We start from the raw sequence: 23,587 nt of genomic DNA, 5'->3' as shown, positions 1-23,587 counted from the left end.
GCAGGAATTTGGCCCTAAAATAGAAGCCTCTCCATAGGGTGTCTCTCTCTTTTTTCCCCCTGACCCCCACGGTTAATCTCATTTCTTTGTGCTCCCTAATAATAACTGGGGCTTTATAGCATTGGTTAATATTTATGACTGGTGGCCTATTATGTGGTTGATGGCTGAATTTGAAGAAGATTGTGAAATTCACCATGGTTGAGTGTGTGACAGACCAGGCCATTGTCAGATCCACGATCACAGTACGACTGTGCACCTGCTGAGTCTAACCTTCATTACAGAGGCGTGTTGCTTGCCTCTCTTGGCTTGGTTTCTGGCTTCTCCTTGTTGTCTCATGATCCTTCGCTCCAGTAGAGCCACTCCTCCCCAGGTTGCGTGCTGGTCCACCTGCAGCAATAGCCCCTCAGCTGGGAGACAGCATCGACTGTCTTTCTCTATCCTTAAAATGTTTCTTCTTGCTTTCAGTTTCTCATTTTTAGTTTACTAAACAACAGCTGCTTAGGTATCCTCATATGTCCCTCCCAGCACAGTTGGGTTTCACTGAGCAGAGCTTCCGGTCTAGGCCCTGGCTTTGTTCCAGGGCTTCCCTGTTTGTAGTTCAGTCCTGCCTTTGTTGTTGTGGAGAGCTGGAAGGGATGCTGATGTTACCACTCAAGAAATCCATGGTGGCTTCTGTGGGGAATCGAAGTCTCGTGGCTGTAGGTTGGACATCGCTACAGGTCTACCGACCTTTAGGTTGTCTTGTAGCCTACATGCCGCTTCCACACTTGGACAGACTCCCAGGGTTGTGCTGGCCCTTTGGTTTCAGTTGTCCAATTACTTGGCTATTGTGGCATCGTTGGTAACAGAGTTCTGTGTCAGTATTTGGCTCTGCTGCCAGTGTAGATTTTAGGTTTTGTGTAAGGATCTCTAGCGTAGTCTGATCCATTGCCTTGGTTTTCTTCAGATTTAGCAGCAGCCTGGGTTTTTCAGCTAAGTGGTATACAGTCATTTGAATGTCTTCTTGGCTATGCCTCAAGAGCTCAGTCGCCTATGTACAGTTATTCTTGAACAACTGTGTCTAGGACTTTGGATGATGCTCGAGGCCTGTGGAGGAGGGTTTCCTGGAGAAGCAGAAGTGTATTCTTACACCTGCGTGTTGTGGTGTGACTGCACAGAATAAACTGAACAGGACTTTACTCCACACTGGTGATGGGGGATGAATCAAACAGGATACCATGGCTCTCTCACAGCCAAGCATGCCATCTTGAAATAGTCTCAGAATCTTAATGAATTTTTCAGGGTAGCCAAATGTGCTAAGTAATTTTCACAGGACAGATCTACTGATGGCGTCAGATGCTTTCGTGAGGTTTATGAAAATCATTTAAGAGGACTGACTTGGTGCTGCTCCTCACTCTCATCTATCGCACTGCCGACCTCTTGCCCACATCCTTCCTCTGGCCTGGGACGCCCTCCCTCTTAATATCCAACAGACAATTAGTCTCTCCACCCTCAAAGTTTTAATGAAAGCACATCTCTTCCAAGAGGCCTTTCTCGACTAAGCTGTCGTTTCTTTTCCCACTCCCTTCTGTTTCGTCCTCGCGCTTGGCTTTGCTCAATAGGTAACAATTTGAGAAATGATTCCGAATCCAGGTAAGATTAAAATATAGCCTTGAGGGTCGCCAAAAAATCAGAATAGGTGCTCCCTCTTTTCACCTCTCCTTAGCCTCCCAGCACTTATGTACATATTTGTAATTTATTTATGTTAATACCTGTCTCTTCCTCCAGACTGTAAACTTGCTGTGACCAGGGAATGTGTCTACCGGCTCCATTATAGTGTTATAGCGTACTCTTCCAGTGTTCTTAGTACAGTGTTCTGCACACAGTAAGCGCTCAAGTTGCTCCCTGCAGGTCTCCTGTATCAGACGTGCTACAAAGATCACGTGTACTGTGCCTCTCTGTGATCTGAAGCCACATTGGAGTTTCCAGAGCATTTGGTCAATGCTGTGCTTCAGTAGCAGATCCAGGAATGCTCTGGTATAGATTTTTCTGATGATGGAGCCCAATAATTACCAGAATCTAATCCTTCACCTGGATTTTTGTAATGATATTTAAGTACTTAGGTGCCCAACACTGTACTAAGTACTAGCACTGGGGTAGTAAGCTAATCAGTTTGGACACAGTCCATGTCCCGCACTGGGCTCATTTTTCATCCTCAGTTTTTTACAGATGAGGAAACTGAGGCACAGAAATTAAGTGACTTGTCCAAGGTCACACAATGGACAAGTGGCAGAGTCAGGATTAGAACCTAGGACCTTTCATGACTCTGAGTGCTGCTGTCACTTCCCCAACAGTTGAGAAAAGTGCCAAACTTTTCCATGTTGGAAGGTGGCCTGTTCCACAACCCCCTACCTTGATCCCCTAGATCCTCTTTCTCTTTCTCTCCTTTTATCTTTCCTGAAACTCTTAAAGAAATCAAGACTAGAGGACTCTTAGCCCATTGTGGGCAGGAATTGTGTCTCTTTGTTGCAGAACTGTACTTTCCAAGTGCTTAGTACAGTGCTATGCACAGAGTAAGTGCTCAATAAATGAGAATGAATGAATGACCGACTGTAAAATGCCAGAGGTTAATCAGTGAGTCTGGCTTAGTGGACAGAGCACAGGCTTGGGAGTCGGAAGGACCTGGATTCTAATCATGGCTCCACCCCTCATCTGCTGGGTGACCTTGGGCAAGTCACTTAATGTCTCTGTACCTCAGTTACCTCATCTGTAAAATGGGGATTATGATTGTGAGCCCCATGTGGAAAATGGACTTTGTCCAAGCCGATCACCTTGTATCTATCCCAGTGCTTAAAAAGCGCTCAGGGTCTTGCTTAGTAATGCTGATACTTGATAAGCAATTTCTATATGCCAAGCACTGTACTCAGCACTTGGGAAGATACAAGTTCCTTAGGTTGAGCACAGTCCCTGTCCCACATGGGGCTCACACCCTTAATACCCATTTTACAGATGAGGAAACTGAAGCTCAGAGAAGTGAAGTGACTTGCCCAAAGTCACACAGACATGTGGCGGAGCTGGCTTTAGGACCAAGGTCCTTCCGACTCCCAGGCCCATGTTCTGTCGACTAAGCCATTCTGCTTCTCATCTCATCTGTGGGTTTTTGATGGTTGATAGGTGGGGGGATTGACTTTTAGCCTATTGTTTAAGAAATAACCCTGAAAATTACTGAGTATATGATGGAAGAAGTCAGGAAAGAGGGAGGAGATGAATTGTTAAGTGTATTATGACCCTTGCAGCATGATGAACCACAGGGCCAAATGGAGTGTGTGAGACTACAGAGAAGTCCCAGCAAGAGATTTGCAAGTAGGATGGGGAAGCGGTGTTTACTGAGCAGATGCTCCAATATTTTGGTCATTCTATCTGGCCAAGAGTGGCTCACTCAGAGAGAGTTGGAGTGGGGCAACTGAGGCAAGGGAATTTGTGAGCCGTGAGGCCTGCGCTGACCTCCCACAAGGGCCTCAAGAGGTGTGGAGCTTGGGGCCCTTAATCCATTTCAAGTCAGATATACCCAGTGGTTGTTCTTCGGTCATTCTTCCACAGCAGTTTTTAGAGACGGGGTATCTGGAGATGGGTGGAATTGTGCATGACATCATCCCAGTTAAGGTTAGGCCTGAGCCGTTCCAGATAGTCATGGGGAAGGGCATTGCTCTTTCAGGTCTAACCTTAACCCCAGGGGATCATGCGGAATTCCACTTATCTTCAAACTCCCCACCTCTAAAACCCCTGTTCAGGGACTGATCCAACCAGGCATTGCTACATGGTCCGATCTGCTAGGTGAATGTGACTCCACCCTGGGAGGAAAGATTCCTGGGTTTTGGGGTGTGAAACCTATATTGTCCAAATTGCAGACAGGAAGTACAGGACAGTGATTGCTTTGATGTCTTAGGAGGCCAATGAAGGCCAATGAGGGGAGGAAAAAATAACGGTGCCGGGGAAGGGAGTGGAGTCGTGCTGTATAAGACCAACTAGTGAGTAAATCTGAATTCACTGAATAAGAAATCTGAAAGGAGAGGGGAAGTGTGTTATTTATCTTGGGGAAACTTGTAATTTAACAGCACTAGCCTGAATCTCTTGGGATTTCGCTCTCTCTGCTTAATTCATGGCTAAGGATAGTTCTGCTTCTGAAGTTTCAATGTGGGGCTCTTCCGACGGGAAGAGACATCTTGGAAACAATAACCGGTCTGATGGAGCCTCACAAATCATTTTCAGGCCAAGTGGTTTGGGTAAACTCTCTAATGTCGCCACATCTTCACTATCCTTCTCCATCTCCACCAATACCCCTTCCTTCTAATAATCCATCAACAGCCCCCACTTTCTGCCACTAGATTAAGGGGGTGTAGGCTTGCACTTGTAGGGGAAAAAAACCACAAAACTCAGAGGTCAAACACAAGTCGTAAACCAAAGGGAAAAGGGGCACAAAGACTGGTAGGTTTCTTAAAACTTTATTTAGGGCTTTCGTTAGATTTTTATTATACTAATTGTTTTGTTTTTGTGCCTTATTTTTTTTCTGCCAATGAGTTCTTCATCTCCTGATTAGCAGGTGGTTTTCCATGGCTCAACCCCATCCACCCCCGAACCTTAAAAAAGGGAAAGGAGCTATCTAGGTTATGATATGTTCCACTATTTTGCTGTTGAATGAACTATTCAATGAAAATGCATGCCCGCCTAGTGGAAAGAGTGTGGACCTGAGTTCTAATTCTGGTTGTACCACTAATTTGCTTTATAACTTTGGGCAAGTCATTAAACATCTCTGTGCCTCAGTTTCCTCAACTGTAAATGGGGATTCAGTACCTGTTTTCCCTCCTCTTTGAGCCCAATGGGACAAGGACCATGTCTTAGCTGATCATTTTGTATCTACCCCACTGCTTAACTCATAGTAACTGTTTAACAAATATCATTATCATCAGGGTTCAAAATGCCCCATGACAAGTTGTATTTATTAACTCTTATGTATTTTAATAATCAGAAGAGATTATCCAGTGATTCCTTTGTTTTGCGAGTGAATCTATCCAATGTCTGAAGTCAGTCGTATTTTTCAAATTTCATTGGTTGCAATCAGAATTTGAGTTGGTTACCTAGTCTTTGTGACTTTTTTTTTCCTGGAAGTAGCAGGATGAGTAATCCTAATCTTACAGAGTACTGAAAGACCAGTAAGTGACCAGAAGATATTGCTTTTGGTTAAGTTGGTTGGACTCATATTTTATACAAGTGCAGTGTAAATCAGAAAATAAAAATGCAGTAGCCAAAATATATCCATAAAGTCGCAATGAATTGGAAACAACTCGATGGCATTTGATGATAATATCAAAAAAGTCCCATTCATTCATTCAATAGTATTTATTGAGCGCTTACTATGTGCAGAGCACTGTACTAAGCGCTTGGAATGAACAAGTCGGCAACAGTTAAGTCCCAGCACTTAACTTACTGGTCTGAGTCTCTTGTCCCTCACCCTTAAGATGTGTGTTATGATCCCTTAATAATGTTGACCCCTGAGAGTGGGTTAGGGCTTTGACTAGCTGTTTAGATTTAGGGGTGGATTTTTATTTTTAGTTTTAGTTTTTTTTAAGAAAAATCACCTTTCTTCCATTTTTCCTAGCCTGGATGTCTGCTGCCACAGTTGTCATTTAATACTGGGGACCTACTGCGTCTGCTCTTTTGCTTTCCTGTTAATGAAGAAGTCAGAACTCTGTGAAAAACAAGAGGAATGGGAAGCAGTGTGGCCTAGCGAAGAGAGAACAGGCATGGGAGTGAGAGGATTTGGATTCTAAGCCTGGCTCCGTCACTTGTCTGCTGTGTGACTTTGGGTAAGCCATTTTGCTTCTCTGTGCTTGTTGCTTCATCTATAAGATGGGGTTTAAGATTGTGAGCCCCATGTGGTACAGGGGCTGTGTCCAGCCTGATTACTTTGTATCTACCCCGGCACTTAGAACAATGCTTGGCACATAGTAAGTGCTTAACAAATATAACACAAAAAAACCCTCAACAAAAAACCCTCTATTCTCATACATTGCTGCAGGGGGAAAAAAAGGCTTTGATTTGTGTGTGGGAGTGTACAGACATAGCTACCTCTAAAATAGAAATATACAAACCCATATCTGCATGCATAGTGAATACTGATTACGAGTAATCTGTTGGAAGCAGGGTTTTTTTTTTGTTAAGGGATAGGTTGCTAAATGGGAGATCAGGAGACTTGGGTACAACTCCCAGTTTTCCAGCTGTAGGAGCTGGGACAAGTCACTAACCCTTACCGTGACACTCAGTTTATACATCTATATAATGGAAGTGATTAATGAGGTTTTCCCAAGAACTTCATAGGGATGATGTATCTCTTCATCTTCCCACCCAAACCCTGACTCCCCCTTCCTACCTCCCCCGCCCGCCACCTTCACTGTAGTCAACACCATTATCCTCCCTGTCTCCCACTCCCATAATCATGACACTAATCTCAATGTTTCTCATTCAACCCACGTGTTCAATTTGTCACCAGATCCTAATGTTTTTACTCTCACACCATCACTAAATTTGCCATTTCCTCTCCATCCAAACAGCCACTTTGCTGATCCAAACATTTATCTTATCTCTCTCTTCTTGAATACTGCATTACCTTTCTCGCTGACCTCCCTGACTTCTGTCTCCCTTTTTGCAGTCTATACTTCACTCTACCACTTGGATCATTTTTCTAAAAGAATGCGTAGTCCACATCTCTCCACTCCTCAAAAACCTATATTGGTAGCCCATCCACTCTGCATCAAACAGAAATCCCTTACCATTGGCTTTAAAGCACTGTCAGCTTGCCCCCTCATATCTTACCCTGCTGATACCCTACCACAACCCAGCCCACACTCTTCACCCAACTCCAAAATACTCACTGTACCTTGATCTTGTCTGTCTCACCACCAGCCCCTTAATCACATCTTCTCTGTGGACTGGAACCCTCTCCCCGTTCGTTCACTGTCCCCACCTTCAAAACCTTATGAAAATCACATCTCCTCTAGGAGGCCTTCCCTACCTAAGCCCTCTTTGTCCCTTCTCCCTCTCCCTTCTGCGTCACATAAGCACTTGGATCTCTACCCTTAAAGCACTTTTTATTCACCCAACTCTCAATGCCACAGCAGTTGTGTACTTAGCCATAACTTGTTTTAATGTCTCTCTCTCCTCTTCTGGACCGTAAATTGCTTATGGGCCGGAGACGTATCTACCAAGTCTGTTTTCTTCTCTCCCAACTGCTTGGTACAGTACTCTGCACAAAATAAGCTCTCAGTAAATACCGTGGATCGTTAGATAGAGGTGAGGTGAAATTGTTTTGAGCTCTTAAAAAGGTAGGCATGAGACACACCAAAGTAGAAGCTGTATGCTAATACTTTTTCTCATGGTGACTATTTTAGAGCACAACATTTGACTAAGACCAAAGCTTCAGCTAACTATGACCAATAAAATCTAAACTGCAAGGAAAAACCAGGGACGAGCCAAGCACGGGAAGTTGGTGCTTCAGGATGGTGAGTCAAGGCTGAGTGTGATTTCCCACATGCTGTATGGTTCTCTGTGTGTTTGTTGTGTTTGAAAGCATAAACCGAGCTCACTTCTGGGAGAAACACTTCTGGGTTATAGGGTCTCCATGCTGTCTTTGAGTATTTGGGGGAAAAATGGAATTCCCTTGATTCGGATTGCAAGACATTGGGTAAGAGGTAATGCTTCTCAGTCACTTGCTTTCAGGCCACAGACCCCAGAAATGAAATGGAATGGAAATCTAATATGATTGGAGGTATTTTTGTTCACGTTTCAAAATTGGCCATTTGAGGATACAAGTGTCTCTATCTTTCTAAATGTACTGCACAGTCTTGGATCAATTTCCTGTGACTCTGTGCTCTGATGAAACCCTATTTTAAATCTGGGAAGACTTAGAATTCAATGGTATTGTGTGCTGAGGTGAAGAATAAGTCTACCAGGATTCTTGGGCTTATTGTGAGAAGCAATTATGGAGAATTCTTAGAGAAGTATGTATTATAGAGAAGCAGCGTGGCCTAATGGATAGAGTGCGGGCTTGGGAGTCAGAAGGCCATGGGTTCCAATCCCAGCTTTGCCACTTGCTTGCCGTGTGACCTTGGGCAAGTCATTTCTCTGTGCCTTGGTTCCCTCATCTGTAAAATAGGGATTAAGACTGTGAGCCCTATGTGGGACAGGGACTGTGCCTGACCCGATTATCTTGTCTACCTCAGCTCTTAGAAAAATGCTTGGCACATAGTAAGCGCTTAACGAATACCATTATTATTATTATTCTTGTATTCCCCACGGAGACCATGACCCACCTTTTGCTCTAAATCTACAGCGTTCTTACAAAGTCTGGTCTGTATTCTACCCTCATTCAACTCTCAGTGATGCTCCCTAGCCCACGTAGCTGTTGGTCCATGCACATTATTTGAAATAATCACAATACACATTTAAAGTATCTATTTTAATATGTAAGATTCAAACTGGAGGAACAGAGGAAGGAAGAAGGGAAGGGGGAACCCAGGGAACAAGACATGATGCAAGGGAATCGTTAACAAGAGATACATCGCTAAAGACGGCCCCATCTCAACTTAGAGAAGTATGTCTATGTAAGGCTGATGAATGTCTCGACAATCTGCTCCATTAACTTGCTTGCCCTCTGCCTCTGCGGCCTCTCCCAAGTGCTTAGTACAGTGCTCTGCACACAGCACTCAATAAATACAGTTGATTGCTATCTTGAGAGATGATGATGAGTGGAATTTTGGAAGGAAAGATGTTCAGAACTCTGAATCAGCTGAAGCCCTTGTATCTCAGAATGCCGGTACATGAAGTGGAGGGAAGATGGCGCCCATGCAGATCAGAATGTGCGTGTTGCCTTTTGCATTTAACGTAGAAAATAAGATCATACTCCATACCTGAGCATGAAACATCTAGGTGATCCAGGTTCTTAGTACCTACCCCTGGATATAATTGACCCTCTCCTGACGGAACCTCTGCCCCACTAACTTTCTCAGTTTGAGGAATCTCCAGGAGCAGATTATGGTATTGCCCTAGAGAGGAGACACAGGAAAAAGCCATTGATTAATACTACAAGCACCATTCAAAGGCAGTAGCACAAATTTGGGTTGTTTGGGAGGGTCTTACCTTAATGTCCGTCTTGCAGAGATGCAGGCTCGGCACATCTCCTTGTGTCTGATGATAGGCAGCCCTGTTTCTGCTAGGGCTTTAAAAGCTGCAAGTCAAAAGTGCTCGGTCTGCTGTTCACGTTAGGATCTTGAGGTGGTGTTCTGTGTAAGAAGCACTGTGAGAAGTCCACACTGCCTTGGTTCAGAGCATCTTGGTGTCCATACGAAGAATGTTAGGTCGTGGTCCAGTGAGTAATAAGTGAAGTTGGGCAATGTAGAAAGGGGCTTGTGGTTTTATTGGTGAATTTGAGGGAAGCTGTATGTGACTTCAGTCTTTTTTTCTTTGCCCTTGTTTCGTATTAAAAAGTTGCTCGGGTTTGAAAGAGCTACTTGGGCACATATCTCACCTCTCAAGAACCTCCCCCCCCCCCCCCACTCTCTCTCTCTCTCTCTCTCTCTCTCTCTCTCCATTCATTCACTCACTCCCTGGCACATAGTAAGTGCTTAACAAATACCTTAATTATTATTATTGTTCCCATCTCCTCAGAAAATTTGGAAATTTGGAAGGAATATCAACCCCCATATGGCAGAAATAAACCTGTCTCAAGGAGGACTAGACTTGAGAGCAACAAGTGGTCACACTGGTAGGCTTTAGTATGAAGTTGGGAAAAGATGGATAATTTGGAGAATGAGAAATTGGGATTTTTTTTTTTAGCTAAAGCAATTCTGCATTTCCCTTATTATAGCTCGTCACATCAATTAAGACTGAACGGTCAACTTCATTCTCTCCTTTTGGAAAAGTCCCCATATAATTCTCCTTTTGACTCCGAGGGAACCTAGTACAATCCTGGGTGCTCAATCAAAGTTTGCAATATTGGAGATGAACCTATCCCTGACGGATTGATTCTCTGTTACTCTGTGGGCCTGAGACACTCTCTGAACTCCTGTACAAGCTGGTACACAAAAATCGCCAGAAAGAACTGAGAACTTAAACTTGTACTTCAGTTTTAGGGCAAAGATGAATTTCATCCAAATGTGAGCTAAAATACCAGATTCCTCATTTTAAGTGGGGTGGCCACTGGCTGGCGCTCCCAAGGGGAGCGGCAGAGGCAAACGTGACCAGTGAGCTAGCTAGGGTTTGAGAAGAAGTGTGTGTGTTTGGCGGAAGGAGAGGTTGGATGGGGGTAAGCAGCTGCATCTCTCCACGCCCCGCTGCCGTTAGGAAGCCTTAGCATTGGCATACTGCCATCTGCTATCTGGAGAAGTAGCATGGCTAGTGGATAGAGCCTGGGTCTGGGAGTCAGAAGGTCGTGGGTCTTAATCCCTGTGTGACCTTGGGCAAGTCACTTGACTTCTCTGTGCCTCAGTTACCTCATCTGTAAAATGGGGATTGAGACTGTGAGCCCTGCTTTGGCCAGGGACTACATCCAACCCCAGCGAAGATACCTATTAAGCCCTTAAATGACCTAATTCACCTAGTGAACATTTGCCCGATTCTCTCCTTCACTCTGGTAGTGCAGAACTAGCCAAAATGGTAAACGAAAATCTTAAAGACCATTGTCATTCAGATAAGAAGGCTACCCCTTCCCAAGTGGATAGCAGCCGCTCACACCCCAGACCAGAAGGTATGGCCCAGAATGATGTCAAGAAACAGATGAATTGTGGTGCTTTAAATTGGTTTAAATCCATGGAGCCCACAGGTCTCTTTCAGACCCAGGAGGGAGCTACCCTCTGCCTGATTCTGAACAGGGCTACTCTGGTCCATACCTAGAGTGGAGTTGATTCATCCAGTGGCCTAAGAGACCTCCCAGTAACCTGAATGACAGGCTGCTTCTTTCAGTTTGGGGATTATCATCTTGTTCCATATGATGGTAGAAACCAAAGTTTCAGTCTACCAGAGTCAGCTGTATGTGCAGGAAACTGTTGTTCCACGCTTTGCTCAGTGAGGCCCCATAAGAGTTTTGAAGACCTGCTGTGCTATTAGGTTGGAATGCAATTTAAAAAACAAAATGACAGAACTCTGTTCTGTTTGTGTTTTGTAACCAATCTAGTACTAGGCAATTATTTTTGTTGGGGCATTAAATTCCAAATCTGATGGAGACAATCCCAGTTGTAGTCAAAATATGAATGAATGAGCATGTTATTCAATTATTATTTTTTAAATTAGTCAATAATGAGCTTCCTAAGAAGGAGGGGTAATTGAGTACAAATAGCTATTACACACTGGTTCTGGTATTTACTGAAGCCATTTCTCACAATTGCGGAAACACATTTGCTATATGCTACTTCATGCTCTTCCTCTCTGAATGATTAAAGCTGACGTGACCTAAATAGAGTGTATTACCCCGAGAAACTTAGGTTCCTTGTGGTGATGGGAAAAGTTCTTACCAGGTTAGCAAGCATGTAGTGATAACCTCTCGAATGCTTCCCCAGGATTACCACCTGCAGAAAAGAGAAATTGTATTTATGTATCTGCTTATTCTAAGAAAAACATTCTTTATAGGAAAAAGAGATGGAACGTCCAAGTGTTCTGACTTTGGCAGACACTCCATTTCATATAGATTCCACTGCATAATTCAGTCTCACGTATGAATCTCGGGGCCCAGGGGAAAGAGCACGGCCCCGAGAGTCAGAGGACCTGGGCCGGCTCTGCCACTTACCTGCTGTGTGACCTTGGGCAAACCACTTTGCTTCTCTGCTGCTCAGTTCCCTCTTCTGTATAATGGGGATTAAGACTTGTGAGCCCCAAATGGGACGTGGTTTGTGACCACCCTGATTAGCTTGCGTCTACCCCAGTGCTTTTTACAGTCTGTCACATAGTAAACACTTAACAAATATCATTAAAAAAAAATCACAGATTCTTCATTTGCCTTCTAGGCAGTTCATACAGATGTCTGTTTCACACATTATTCTGAGGTTTGAGCACAGAGCTTTGAGAGTTGCTTCTTTTGAGGAACTCAGCAGATTACGTACAGCTCCTCTGGCAACATGAAGTTACCCACCACTCAGCCCACTTCTGCGGTCCCAGTCTGTTTGTCACAACCAGTGGTCAATGGAAGTCATAAAAGCCAAAGTCAGAACTGGTTAACAAATCCCCCAATGCAATCTTTCAGAATAATTGGGCCTGTTCCATTGAGCAACGAAGTTCCGCTACCACTGTTATGGAGAGAGGTGATCAGAACTCAGTGGAGACTCAATAAATATCAAGAGTCAACAACTTGGAGTGCCAAAAGCATACAAAACATTGATGGGCAAAAATCTGTAGGGGAAGAAGTACGGGTACAAAGTTTTCATTTTGAGGGTGGGACAGAAAGGGAGACGTCGGCATCAGAGAATTAACAGACAACGAAGCATCCATTTGGGGTCTCTTCAGCCTTGACTGGCAAATCTTAGGTCATGACAGAGACCTCATATGAGTGATGTGGAGAGCCCGAGTCCATAAATTGTTTTGGGCAATTGCCATCAATATCCCCACTGAATTAGCACCCTTGCCTAGAAGTGTGTTTAAAGACTCACCCTGTCCTTGCCACCACCCTTCGGGCAGGCAAAACCTGGCAATATTCTTATGGAGAGATTTGAAGACCTAGCTTGACCTCCCTGATTTATCATTTTAATTTAACCATGTGGACACACAGACCTACACATCTTTAGAAGATATACACCCACAAAATCTTAAATTTCATTTAAAACCTCTATTGTATTTTACTTTCCCAAGCACTTAGTACAGTGCTCTGCACATAGTAGTGCTCAGTAAATACTACTGATTGATCACTTAAGACGTCAGTAATTCAGACTATCCAAGTCAGCCTCTTTTGTCCTGCAAGTTTTAGATTATACTGTTCTGTGTGAGAGAGAGAGAGAGAACGCACCTGCATGGTTCATGCATTAGGAAGCATCACTGGCTGAAAGAAACCTTTTTTCAATCAATTTGTACCACTGAGAAATAAACCGTACGTTTAGTGAGTTAAGCTTTGGAAGTATTGTAACCAATTGTATGACAGTTTTTACAGCTATCATACTAGCTCTTTGAGAATAAGTTAAAGAAATGTAATGGTGATTGAGCATTTTGTGACAGTGAGGAGAAAATACCAAGTTCCGAGGTCGATGTTAAGTATTTGACATGATGCCGTAACCTGTTGGAAACCTGTTAGAGAAGGAGTGTGGTTTATTGGAGAGAGAACGGGGCCGAGAGTCAGAAGGGCCTGGATTCTATTCTGGGCTCTGCTACTTGCCTGCTCTGTGTCCTTGGGCAAGTCACTTAATCTCTGGGCCTCAGTTATCTCATCTATAAAATGGGGATTAATACTTTCAGCCCCTCATGGTACATGGACTCTATCCAACCTGGTTAGCTTGTATGTACCCTAGGGCTTAAAACAATGCCTGGTACATAGTAAGTGCTTAACAAATAAAAAGATAGATGGCTTAATAACACCCTTGAAAACAGTGATAGTAAATATAAAGGGGAAAATATGAAATGCAGTTAATTCATTGTTGAAGTAACTTTTTTTGGTCTCCATTATTGTTTTGAACATCAGAGTAACTAAAACAAACCTTCACCTTTTTATCATCACGGTTTAAATCAGATTATATTTGCAAAGGAGAGTTGCCCGTATAATCTGTCGTTTTCATCCAGACCACGAGACTTGGTTTTCTTTAACCAAAGTTTTCCCTACTAAACTATCCTACTTCTGCAAATCAAACAGGTAATTTGGGCTGGTGAACCTAGACATTTCTAGATTGGTTATTGTCACCTAGTCAGAATAGCCTTTGTATGATTTCCACTTCAGAGAAGCCATTTCTTTTTACAATAGTATTGAATTCTCAGAAAGCTATATACTTTAAGCAGTTCTGAAAGGAAATTGCTCTACCATCTTAGACAAGTTCTCAGACTTTTTTTTTTGACGTGAAAGCATCTGTTTTTTACCATATTCACATTAACCTTGGTGGAAATGTGTAATCTAACATGTAGATTAGTGTATTTGTATAATTAATTTTCTTTCTGTTTCTATTTTTTATAGCTCAGTATATTAGAATTCTATTTTAAAGGCAAGGAATGTGTCTCATGAATAGAGATGTTATCATGAACCTTTACTATATATGATACTACCTTTTTTAAAATTGGTAATCTTGGTTTTTTTTGTTATTGCTGTCCCCCGATTTAGCCATTTATGTTCAGTCAGTCAATGGTATGTGAGTGCTTATTGTGTGCAGAATGCTATACTAAGTAAGCACTGTGAGCATCGATTGATTATATTGAGTACATTATAGCAGAGTTTGTAGACCTGTTTCCTATCCTTAAGGAGCTTTTCTCACCTACCCTCTAACTCTCACATCCCCCTCATAAAGAAAACGAAAAGTGTTTAAGACCCTGATTTAAGATCTGTTGTTTACCTCACTAATTCAACCGGAGTCAAGTACATTTTACAGAAGATTTCTTCTATTTACTAAAATAAGCAGTCATGATTAACAAACAACCCCCAAGCAAATAAATTACTTTCAGCTTTTGTAAATCCTCCATAGCCAACTCATTCAATTTTAATCAATTAGCTTTTAACAGTATTTTAAAAATTCAGTGGCGGTGCTGTCCTGAAGCTGAGCTAGAATTCCAGGAAGGAGCCCAAAAGCCTTCTGAAGTGAGAATGAAGGTCTTGGATTAGCGAAGCATAGAATTATCAGTCTCCCACACTAGAGTCAATCGTGTGTGTGTGTGTAAGAGAGAGAGAAGGCTAAAGCTTTTCATGAAGAAGAGAAATAGAATCTAACATAAATTTCATCAGCTGCTTATATTCAGGGAAGTGTATAGCGAGAGAAAGCCGTTGAATACTGAGTCCTAAAAGGATGCTGGAATAGAAGGATTACAGGACAAGGATTACCCCTAACACATTTTGGGGAAAGTTTTACTTTCTAGCTTTTAATTACAGCCGCCTTGACGTAACAGAAAACTTGGAAGATTAAATTCTGAATGGATATCGGAGGCCCGGGAAGAAGCTGAAATGCATTCGCTTCAAGGAATTATGTTACGGTTTTTAATTATGTAACATTTATTAAGCACTTACTATGTGCTGAACATTGGGGAAGATGCAGGATACTCAGAACATAGCTGGAGCAATAATGTGGCATTTGCTCTAAACCTTGGAGGTGTGCTTGGAGGGACTGAAATGCATAATGAAGCTCATGGTGGGCAGGGAATGTGTCCACCAACTCCTTATATTGTAGGCTCCCAAACGCTTAGTACAGTGATCTGCACACAGCAAGCGCTCAATAAATATGATTGATCACAGCTTTAGCTATGGATGTTACTTTGACATGGGGCTCACTCCATTTAACCGGGACTGGGTCCTATCTGCAAATATTGTACCTACCCCAGCGTTTAGTAGAGGGCTTGGCACAGGGTAAGTGCTCAACAAATACCACTAGTAGTATTGTGATTGCATCAGTGTTTAGTCCATTGCATAGCACCAAGCTCACAGTTGCTTTAGGGATTTCTGTTCCTCCTAGGACCTCGGAAAGGAAGGTAGAGGAAGGAGCTAATGGCAACCCTACTGAACCAAAGGGGCTGCATGGTACTGTTCCCTTGGAGGTGATCCTGGAAGGTCACTGGCTAGAAGGGATGAAGCAGGAGACTGATGCACATAACATACTGTATTTACTCTCATAATTGTCTCTACTGCATATTCCTCTCCCAGTCCCCAATTTTTGAGGCAGAAATAAAAGATTTCCGTTTCAGTAGCTGGGGTAACTATGGGGAGGGGAGGGAAGTCAAGTCGGGTAAGAATGAACTAATGCTGTTCCTGGTGGGGAAGGAGTTTCTTCTTTGAAATTGGAGAGCACCTGGGGAAAAAGAGGAATTAGGGGAAAGTTATTGTAGTTGATTGAGTGCCTATTATATGCAGATCTTGGGAGAGTGCAATTGAATAAAGATGCCCTCTTCCTTCTCCCCTTCTTTTTAACTTTTTTCTTGTTTTTTCTTTTGGCTAGTCAATTCTCTGCGTAATAGACCAGTCTTTTATTCATTCAGTCGTATTTACCGAGCGCTTACTGTGTGCAGAACACTTGGAATGTATAATTTGGCAACAGATAGAGACAATCCCTGCCCAACAACTGGCTCACAGTCAACAGGGCAATTATGTTAATAAACCCTACTGTGATCCCCTCCAGTTTTCTTCCACCCTACAACCTGGAGGAGCCAGCCTGGCAAATAAACATGAGGGTTTTCCTCCTCCTTTTTTTTTTTTTTTTTAAAAAAAAAAGGTATTTGTTAGGCACTTTCTGTGTGCTAAGCCCTGTACTAAATGCTGGATTAAATACAAGATAATCAGTTTGGACCCAGACCATGTTCCATATGGGGTTTACAGTCTTAATCCCCTTTCTCTACAGATGAAGTCACTGAGACTCAGAGAAGTGAAGTGACTTGCTCAAGATCACACAGCAGAGAAGTGACAGAGCTGGGATTAGAACCCAGGTCTCCAACTAAGACTCATACTCTGTCCACTAGGCCTTGCCACTTCTCCGTGCTTTTTTTTTCTTTTAGTAGTGGAGAAAGGAGGAGAAAACTATAGTTCAGTCATCAGTCTTCCACAGGTAGCTGCTACAGCTGTACACTTACTATCTCCCCCTTTCCATCTTACCCTCATTCGCTGATGTCCTTGGTGCCGAGCAGCAATAGGGAAGGTAAGTGACCCAGTAGCGGGTTTAGTTGCTGCTTTAGTTGAACTCTCCTGCTGCTGTACTTCCTTCCTGGTGCTGCTTCTCTCTGCCCTGAGTATCTATTAAACCTCCTGGTGGGTCTGTGAGTGAGAGTGGGAGCTTGAGTTTCTTTGAAGACTTTCCATCGCTACCCAAAGCCCACGTTTTTCTGCTCATCTACATGTAACTTGTTTTCACACCCCCACCTTGACATTTTTTTCTGAAGAGCTCAAAATAATGTTGATATTTGTTAAGCGCTTACTATGCGCAGAGCACTGTTCTAAGCGCTGGGGTAGATACAGGGTAATCAGGTTGTCCCATGTGAGGCTCACAGATAATCCCCATTTTACAAATGAGGTAACTCAGGCACAGAGAAGTTAAGTGACTTGCCCACAGTCACACAGCTGACAAGTGGCAGAGCTGGGATTCGAACCCATGACCTCTAACTCCCAAGCGCAGGCTCTTTCCACTGAGTCATGCTGCTTCTTTAATAGTCCAAAGCATCATCTGATTCATCCTTGATTACATCCTGCTACCTCTGCTGTTGGTCCAGTGGAAAGAGAACTGTTCTGGGATTGGGGAGATCTGGGATATAGTCCCAGGTCTGCTGGAGGCCGGCTGATGGGCGCAAAGACTACACCGATTTATATCCCTTCTTTTTTTTTTAATGGTATTTAACTGCTTATTATGTGTCAAACATTGTTCTAAGCGCCGGGGTAGATACACATTTATATATATGTTGGTATTTGTTAAGCGCTTACTATGTGCAGAGCACTGTTCTAAGCGCTGGGATAGACACAGGGGAATCAGGTTGTCCCACGTGGGGCTCACAGTCTTAATCCCCATTTTACAGATGAGGGAACTGAGGCACGGAGAAGTTAAGTGACTTGCCCACAGTCACACAGCTGACAAGTGGCAGAGCTTGGATTCGAACTCATGAGCCCTGACTCCAAAGCCCGTGCTCTTTCCACTGCGCCACGTTGCTTGTTATCTAACTCAAAGGTGAAATGCCAGGAACTCATTTTTCCCTTGCCCTCAGATATCCACTGAAATCAGGGACCCCGAAGAGGGCATGTTGAAAGGGCAGTATACTGAACTCCTCTCTTACTAATAAAGGAGATAGCCCTACTGCTTCTGTTTTTTTATGACATTTCAGCACTTGCTACGTGCCAGACAGTGTATTAAGCACTGGGATAGATAGAGGCTAATCAGGTTGGACACAGTCCGTGTCCCACATGGGGCACACAGTGTTAATTCCCATTAGGTAACTGAGTCCCAGCGAAGTGAAGTGATTTGCCCAAGGTCACACACCAGACAAGTGGTGGGGCCGGGATTAGAACCCAGATCCTTCATACTCTTAGGCACATGCTCTTTCCACCAGGCTACGCTTTACCTTTACCAAAAAGGGCTCACCTTTACCAAAAAGGGCTCTTTCCACCCCTGAAGACTTGGAGACAACGTCTTGCCCACCTTGGTCTTGCCCCGCTGCTGCGGAGAAGCAGCGTGGCTCAGTGGAAAGAGCCCGGGCTTGGGAGTCAGAGGTCATGGGTTCGAATCCCGGCTCTGCCACTTGTCAGCTGTGTGACTGTGGGCAAGTCACTTCACTTCTCTGGGCCTCAGTTCCTTCATCTGTAAAATGGGGATTAAGACTGTGAGCCTCATGTGGGACAACCTGATTACCCTGTATCTCCCCCAGCGCTTAGAACAGTGCTCTGCACATAGTAAGCGCTTAACAAATACCAACATTATTATTGTGAACTGCAATTCAGAGCATTCTTCCACAGCTCACAGAAAGCATGAATCTCTCCAGCGAGGCAGGGAGCAATTAGCTGGGGCCTTGGCATCTCCCGGTGGAAGAACTCTGGCATCCTGGGCTTCTAATCAGATGACTCCATGGAAGATTAAAACACTCTAACCACCAGTGGTGCCAATCTGTAGGTTTTAATGAGCCTTGGGCATACTGAAGAAAACAAGTGAAATGTTTATATTGTAAAATAAAAGTAAATCTCCCCCAGAGGCACAGTGTAGTCTTATGGGCCGCCAATAATCAGGACGTGTGCTTATTTGGCATATTTCTCTGTCTGCTGGGATCTAAGCCATTTTAAAAGATCTTACTGAATTAGTAAGTGGGTGACAAATGGCAGCGGCTTAGTTTGTGGGAGGAGAAGCACAGAACTCTATTAAGGCTAAGTATGTGGGCTTTTTTATGTTAATGATTTGTGTTAGGAACAGAGTGTTCAACCCAGGTTATCTGCCTTTCCAAAACTCTGACGCTACCAGTCCCTTCGGACGCTTGGGGAGAAGGGGACTTCTGGATAGAATGACATTCAGAGTGGAATGCAAACATTTTAACGGTATCCTGTCATAATAAAAAGCTAACAATAAAAGCACCATTCTCGTCGTGGTTTTCCAGGTGACAGCATAGAAATGGGCAGCTTGAGTAGAATCAAGCAGAATGAATTGAGGAGCAGCATGGCCTAATGGGCAGAGCATGGGCCCCACTAATTCCAGGTCCTCCACTTGTCTGCTTTGTGGCCTTAGTTATGCCACTTTACTTTTCTGTGCTTCAGCTACCTCATCTGTAAAGTAGGAATTGAGAGTGTGGGACTCGGACTGTGTCCCACCTGATTATCTTGTATCTACCCCAGCGCTTGGTACAAGGCCTGACACTCAGTAAGTGCATAACCACGTACCATTTGAAAATAAAAAGAGAAAAATAGGAAGCAGTGATGCGCTTTGATAGGTTATGTTTCCAGGTATAGATGTCAATCAGTGCTATTTGAGTACTTAGTGTGTACAGAGCTCTGTACTAATAGAAGGAAAAAGTTCACTTTTAGTGCACACGTACACTCCCACCCATACACACCCAAGAATTACTGAAGCGTTAATGAAGGTACATCTCCTCCAAGAGGACTTCTCTGACTAAACCCTCATTTCCTTTTTTCTCTACTTCCTTCTGTGTTGCCCCGACTTGCTCTCTTTTTTCAAACACCTCCCCCCCTCACCCCCCCAGCCCCACAACACTCTTGTATATATCTGTAATTTATATTAATGTCTGTTCCCCTGCTCTAAACTGTAAGCCCGCTGTAGGCAGGGAATGTGTCTGTCATATTGTTGCGTTGTATTCTTCCAAGCACTTAGTACAGTTCCCTGCACCCAGTAAGCACTCAGTAAATACAGTTGATGAATTCTTTCATACTGGTTCTTGGTCCTGAAATCTCAGGTCTGAGACATCTGTTTTTCCTGATGGGAGACTCCATCATGACAAAGACACAGTTGTTTTGTGTGAAACTCGCCTTGCATTTTTGTTTTTAAATTTGGAAAAAAATGATAACTGTTTAGTGATGCTAGAAAATATTTGTCTTCTGTATTCATCCTAATTTTTTTAAGGGAGGTGGAGTAGGGAAGAGAATTATACAATCGGTCTTTGATTCCTTGCCAGTTTTTACAAGTATTTAGTAAAGGTGAAAGCCTGTCTGTCCAGATTTTCCCATTACTCATCTTCTCCTCCTCCTCCTCCTCCAGAATTTTAGTGGATATGTGATGGAGAGAGAGAAAAGGTAAATTGGGGTGATATCCTGGCAATCTACAAACCAAGTTTAGAATGTAATACTTTAGTAATAGTCGGACATCAAACGAGGCACTGAAAGATTTACTGGTAAACCAAATAAAACAGAATAGCCACCCTGGAAATAGATAAAGTGTGAAAGGACTAGGACATGTTTCCTCAAAGATGTGTTATGCCAAAAGAATTAGGGAGCCTTACAATAGACTCTGAAGATGAGCAAATGGAGTCTTTTGGAACAAGTTCACTTTAAATTTTGTAATGCAGCCTGTTTGCAGGCTGATGTAACTGTTCTGAAAGGAATTCAGCAGGAGGAGATGCAGCTCAGGCAATAAAGATGATTTATAAACCTGTATAACCCAAGAAAATATGGGGAGGGGGCAAAGGGAAAAAGGGATTGTTAGAGTGATGTGTTAAGAATTTCAAAACCCTCCTTTCCAAATGTTTAAACACATATAGTTGGTATATGGTACTTCTGGGTTCACAGTTGAAGTAATCCTATAAAAAAAAAAAGTCGGTGAAGATTTGAATTCCCTTGTTATAGGCACAAAACCAGTCCCCTCCCTTATGGTTGTACAATGCTTAGAGGGTAGAGAATTGTGATGTGTTCTAGAATCATGGCTTATATATCCCTGGCAAGTCTAAACTTATCCTTGTCCTGAATTGATGTGACATTACAAGGTTGAAGAAGGACAGTTTCTCCGGCACAAGCAAACGAGCTGTGCTCCTGACTGGTAGCCTCCCGAGTCTCATGCCAAAGTTATCCAAAGGGGCTGAATTTTATAAGCAGCTTCCTCCCAACCTCCCTTTTAAATGTTTAATCAAAATGGGTTACTTTACTGCAACTTTTTTTCCACTTATAGAGGAGGGGAAGGAGGAGACTTAGGAGTAACTTTTCCCGTGAGCTATAGAGAGATGAATAATTTGACAGTTTAACTACATGCTGGAGGTGTTTATAGCAGAATATGTTTTTTAGCCTCTATTTACATATAGAAGGTTAACATGGGCTTCTCAAAGGGGACTGTTCATTTTTTTCTCTCCCTTCGTTGCACAGTTCAGTTGTCTCTGAAACCATTCTCTATTTCCAAATTTCCATAAGGCTGTTGTCTCTGAAGAGGGCGGTATGAGCTCGTTCCTATTTAAATTAATTGATCAGATACATCTTTTTGGAGTAGCTATTTTTGAGAAATTATTTTGCATAGACTCAGCCTTGCACAATCAAAATGAAGTGGACGTTTGGCAATTCTCTGGTTAATCTGATCTACAAGGTCAGCACCCAAGTGAGCTTTTTTCTTCCCACTTGGGCAGGTTTTCTCCGAATCAGGTATGCTGGAGAATTGCCAAACTACTTTGTGTTCAGTAGACGGTCCCAATCTCGCCTTGGGGACTTCCTGTCCTTCCTCTCATGCGCTTCTCATCTCAAGCTTCCTTTGAACAGTTTCAAAATAGGATGCACTGAATTTTCAATCAATTAGGGTGGCTGGAGGAAAAAGCAGTGGGGATGCAACCTGCCATGGGTAATCCATTTTTTTGCTACTTCAGCCTAGGAGCAATTTGTGAAGCCCCAGTGGATTACTCTTTGGGGAAAACCTGGATGCTTCATGGCCCAATAATAATGTCCTGGTTTACATTTCTGGCCTATTCCTCACTATGTTTATCATCTTCTAGAGAAGCAGTGTGGCTCAGTGGCAAGAGCCTGGGATTGGGAGTCAGAGGTCATGGGTTTGAATCCCGGTTCTGCCACTTGTCAGCTGTGTCACTGTGGGCGAGTCACTTAACTTCTCTGTGCCTCAGTTCCCTCATCTGTAAAATGGGGATTAACTGTGAGCCTCACGTGGGACAATCTGATGACCCTGTACCTACCCCAGCGCTTAGAACAGAACTCTGCACATAGTAAGCGCTTAACAAATGCCAACATTATTATTATTTTTATCTTCCATCCCACCCTCAGGAACAGATGCAGCTCTTCATTTGTACAGTGGTCTTCCCCTGATCTTTTGGCTGACACTGGTGGTTAAATGAAACAAACAACCATTTTACTTTTATGTTGGTGATAATTATTAAACAAGAATGAAGCAGTAAAATGATGAACTGAATTGTCATGCTAGTCAGAAATAATAAAGAATGCTTTCTAATTTATTTTATGCCATTTAAGTGATTAGGATGTGCCAGGCACTGTACTAGATACAAGGTAATCATGTTGGTCACAGTCCATGTCTTACATAGGGCTCACAGTCTTAATCCTCATTTTCCAGATGAGGTAACAGAGGCCCAGAGAATTTAAGTAATAATAATAATAATGTTGGTATTTGTTAAGCGCTTACTATGTGCAGAGCACTGTTCTAAGCGCTGGGGGAGACACAGGGGAATCAGGTTGTCCCACGTGGGGCTCACAGTCTTAATCCCCATTTTACAGATGAGGGAACTGAGGCACAGAGAAGTTAAGTGACTCGCCCACAGTCACACAGCTGACAAGTGGCAAAGCTTGGATTCGAACTCATGCGCCCTGACTCCAAAGCCCGTGCTCTTTCCACTGCACCACGGGACTAACCCAAGATCACACAGCAGACCAGTGGCGGAGCTGGGTTTAGAAATCAGTTTCCTCTGACTCCCAAGTCTGTGCTTTACCCACTAGGTCACTCTGCTTCTCTTAAAATGCATTGCTTCCATTCAAGAGGTCAAGCTCAAGTGACTTTCAAGAGGTATCAAATCCACCCAAATCTTCTAACAGGTGAGAGTTGATTAGATTTTCATAGATTCTTGTGTCTATTTTCCTTCCAACCTCCTTAGGTTGGAACCTTTTCTACTGATTAGGGTCTCTCTTCAGTGTCTTGACAGTATTCTCTTATGACTTAGATCTATCTATGCCCCTTTAACACTGTCTTTAAAAATGTCTTTGGGGAGGACATTTTCTCAAGGATGGAGGCCTATTGGTGGGCATTTGGCCCCAAGCCTGTGAAGACAATGGCATGCTAATTTAGAGGAATGGAGATGTACAGAACTGAAAGAAGAATATGTTCTTGAATGCTTTTTAGATGTATAAAAAAGGCTACACCAACTGAGCATTTTGAAACTGAGACACTTTCCTGCACCCAAAATAAAAAATACAAAAACCCTCTTTACTCTACGTAAGGCCTGTGGGTGCCGCGCAGTCCTATTAGAGCCAGAAGCAAGTGAAAGTAGA

The 23,587-nt window shown here is 43.2% G+C and overlaps 1 protein-coding gene and 1 long non-coding RNA gene across 10 annotated transcripts in view; one reads left to right on the top strand and one right to left on the bottom strand.

The window, feature by feature from the left end:
- The window catches only part of GRIA3 (glutamate ionotropic receptor AMPA type subunit 3), a 261,251-nt gene that overhangs the window by 103,137 nt on the left and 134,527 nt on the right, over nt 1–23,587 (bottom strand). For all 9 annotated transcript variants that reach the window (XR_003760542.2, XM_029067979.2, XM_029067976.2 and 6 more), the window contains one exon: nt 11,541–11,594. Coding sequence is in view for 8 of the 9 variants with exons in the window: in XM_029067979.2 (XP_028923812.1) it covers nt 11,541–11,594 (54 nt within the window). In the remaining variant the exon portion in view is untranslated. The remainder of the gene's footprint in view (nt 1–11,540; nt 11,595–23,587) is intronic.
- LOC120638444 overlaps nt 5,801–23,587 on the top strand; it is a 54,932-nt gene continuing 37,145 nt past the window's right edge. Inside the window, exons 1-2 of the long non-coding RNA XR_005660106.1 lie at nt 5,801–5,843; nt 7,425–7,535. This is a non-coding gene — a long non-coding RNA (uncharacterized LOC120638444). The remainder of the gene's footprint in view (nt 5,844–7,424; nt 7,536–23,587) is intronic.

Source organism: Ornithorhynchus anatinus, chromosome 6 (assembly GCF_004115215.2).
Source record: "Ornithorhynchus anatinus isolate Pmale09 chromosome 6, mOrnAna1.pri.v4, whole genome shotgun sequence".
Taxonomy (NCBI): Eukaryota; Metazoa; Chordata; class Mammalia; order Monotremata; family Ornithorhynchidae; genus Ornithorhynchus; species Ornithorhynchus anatinus.
Note: the sequence above shows the minus strand (reverse complement) of the source record. Positions and strands in the feature narration are given on the sequence as shown.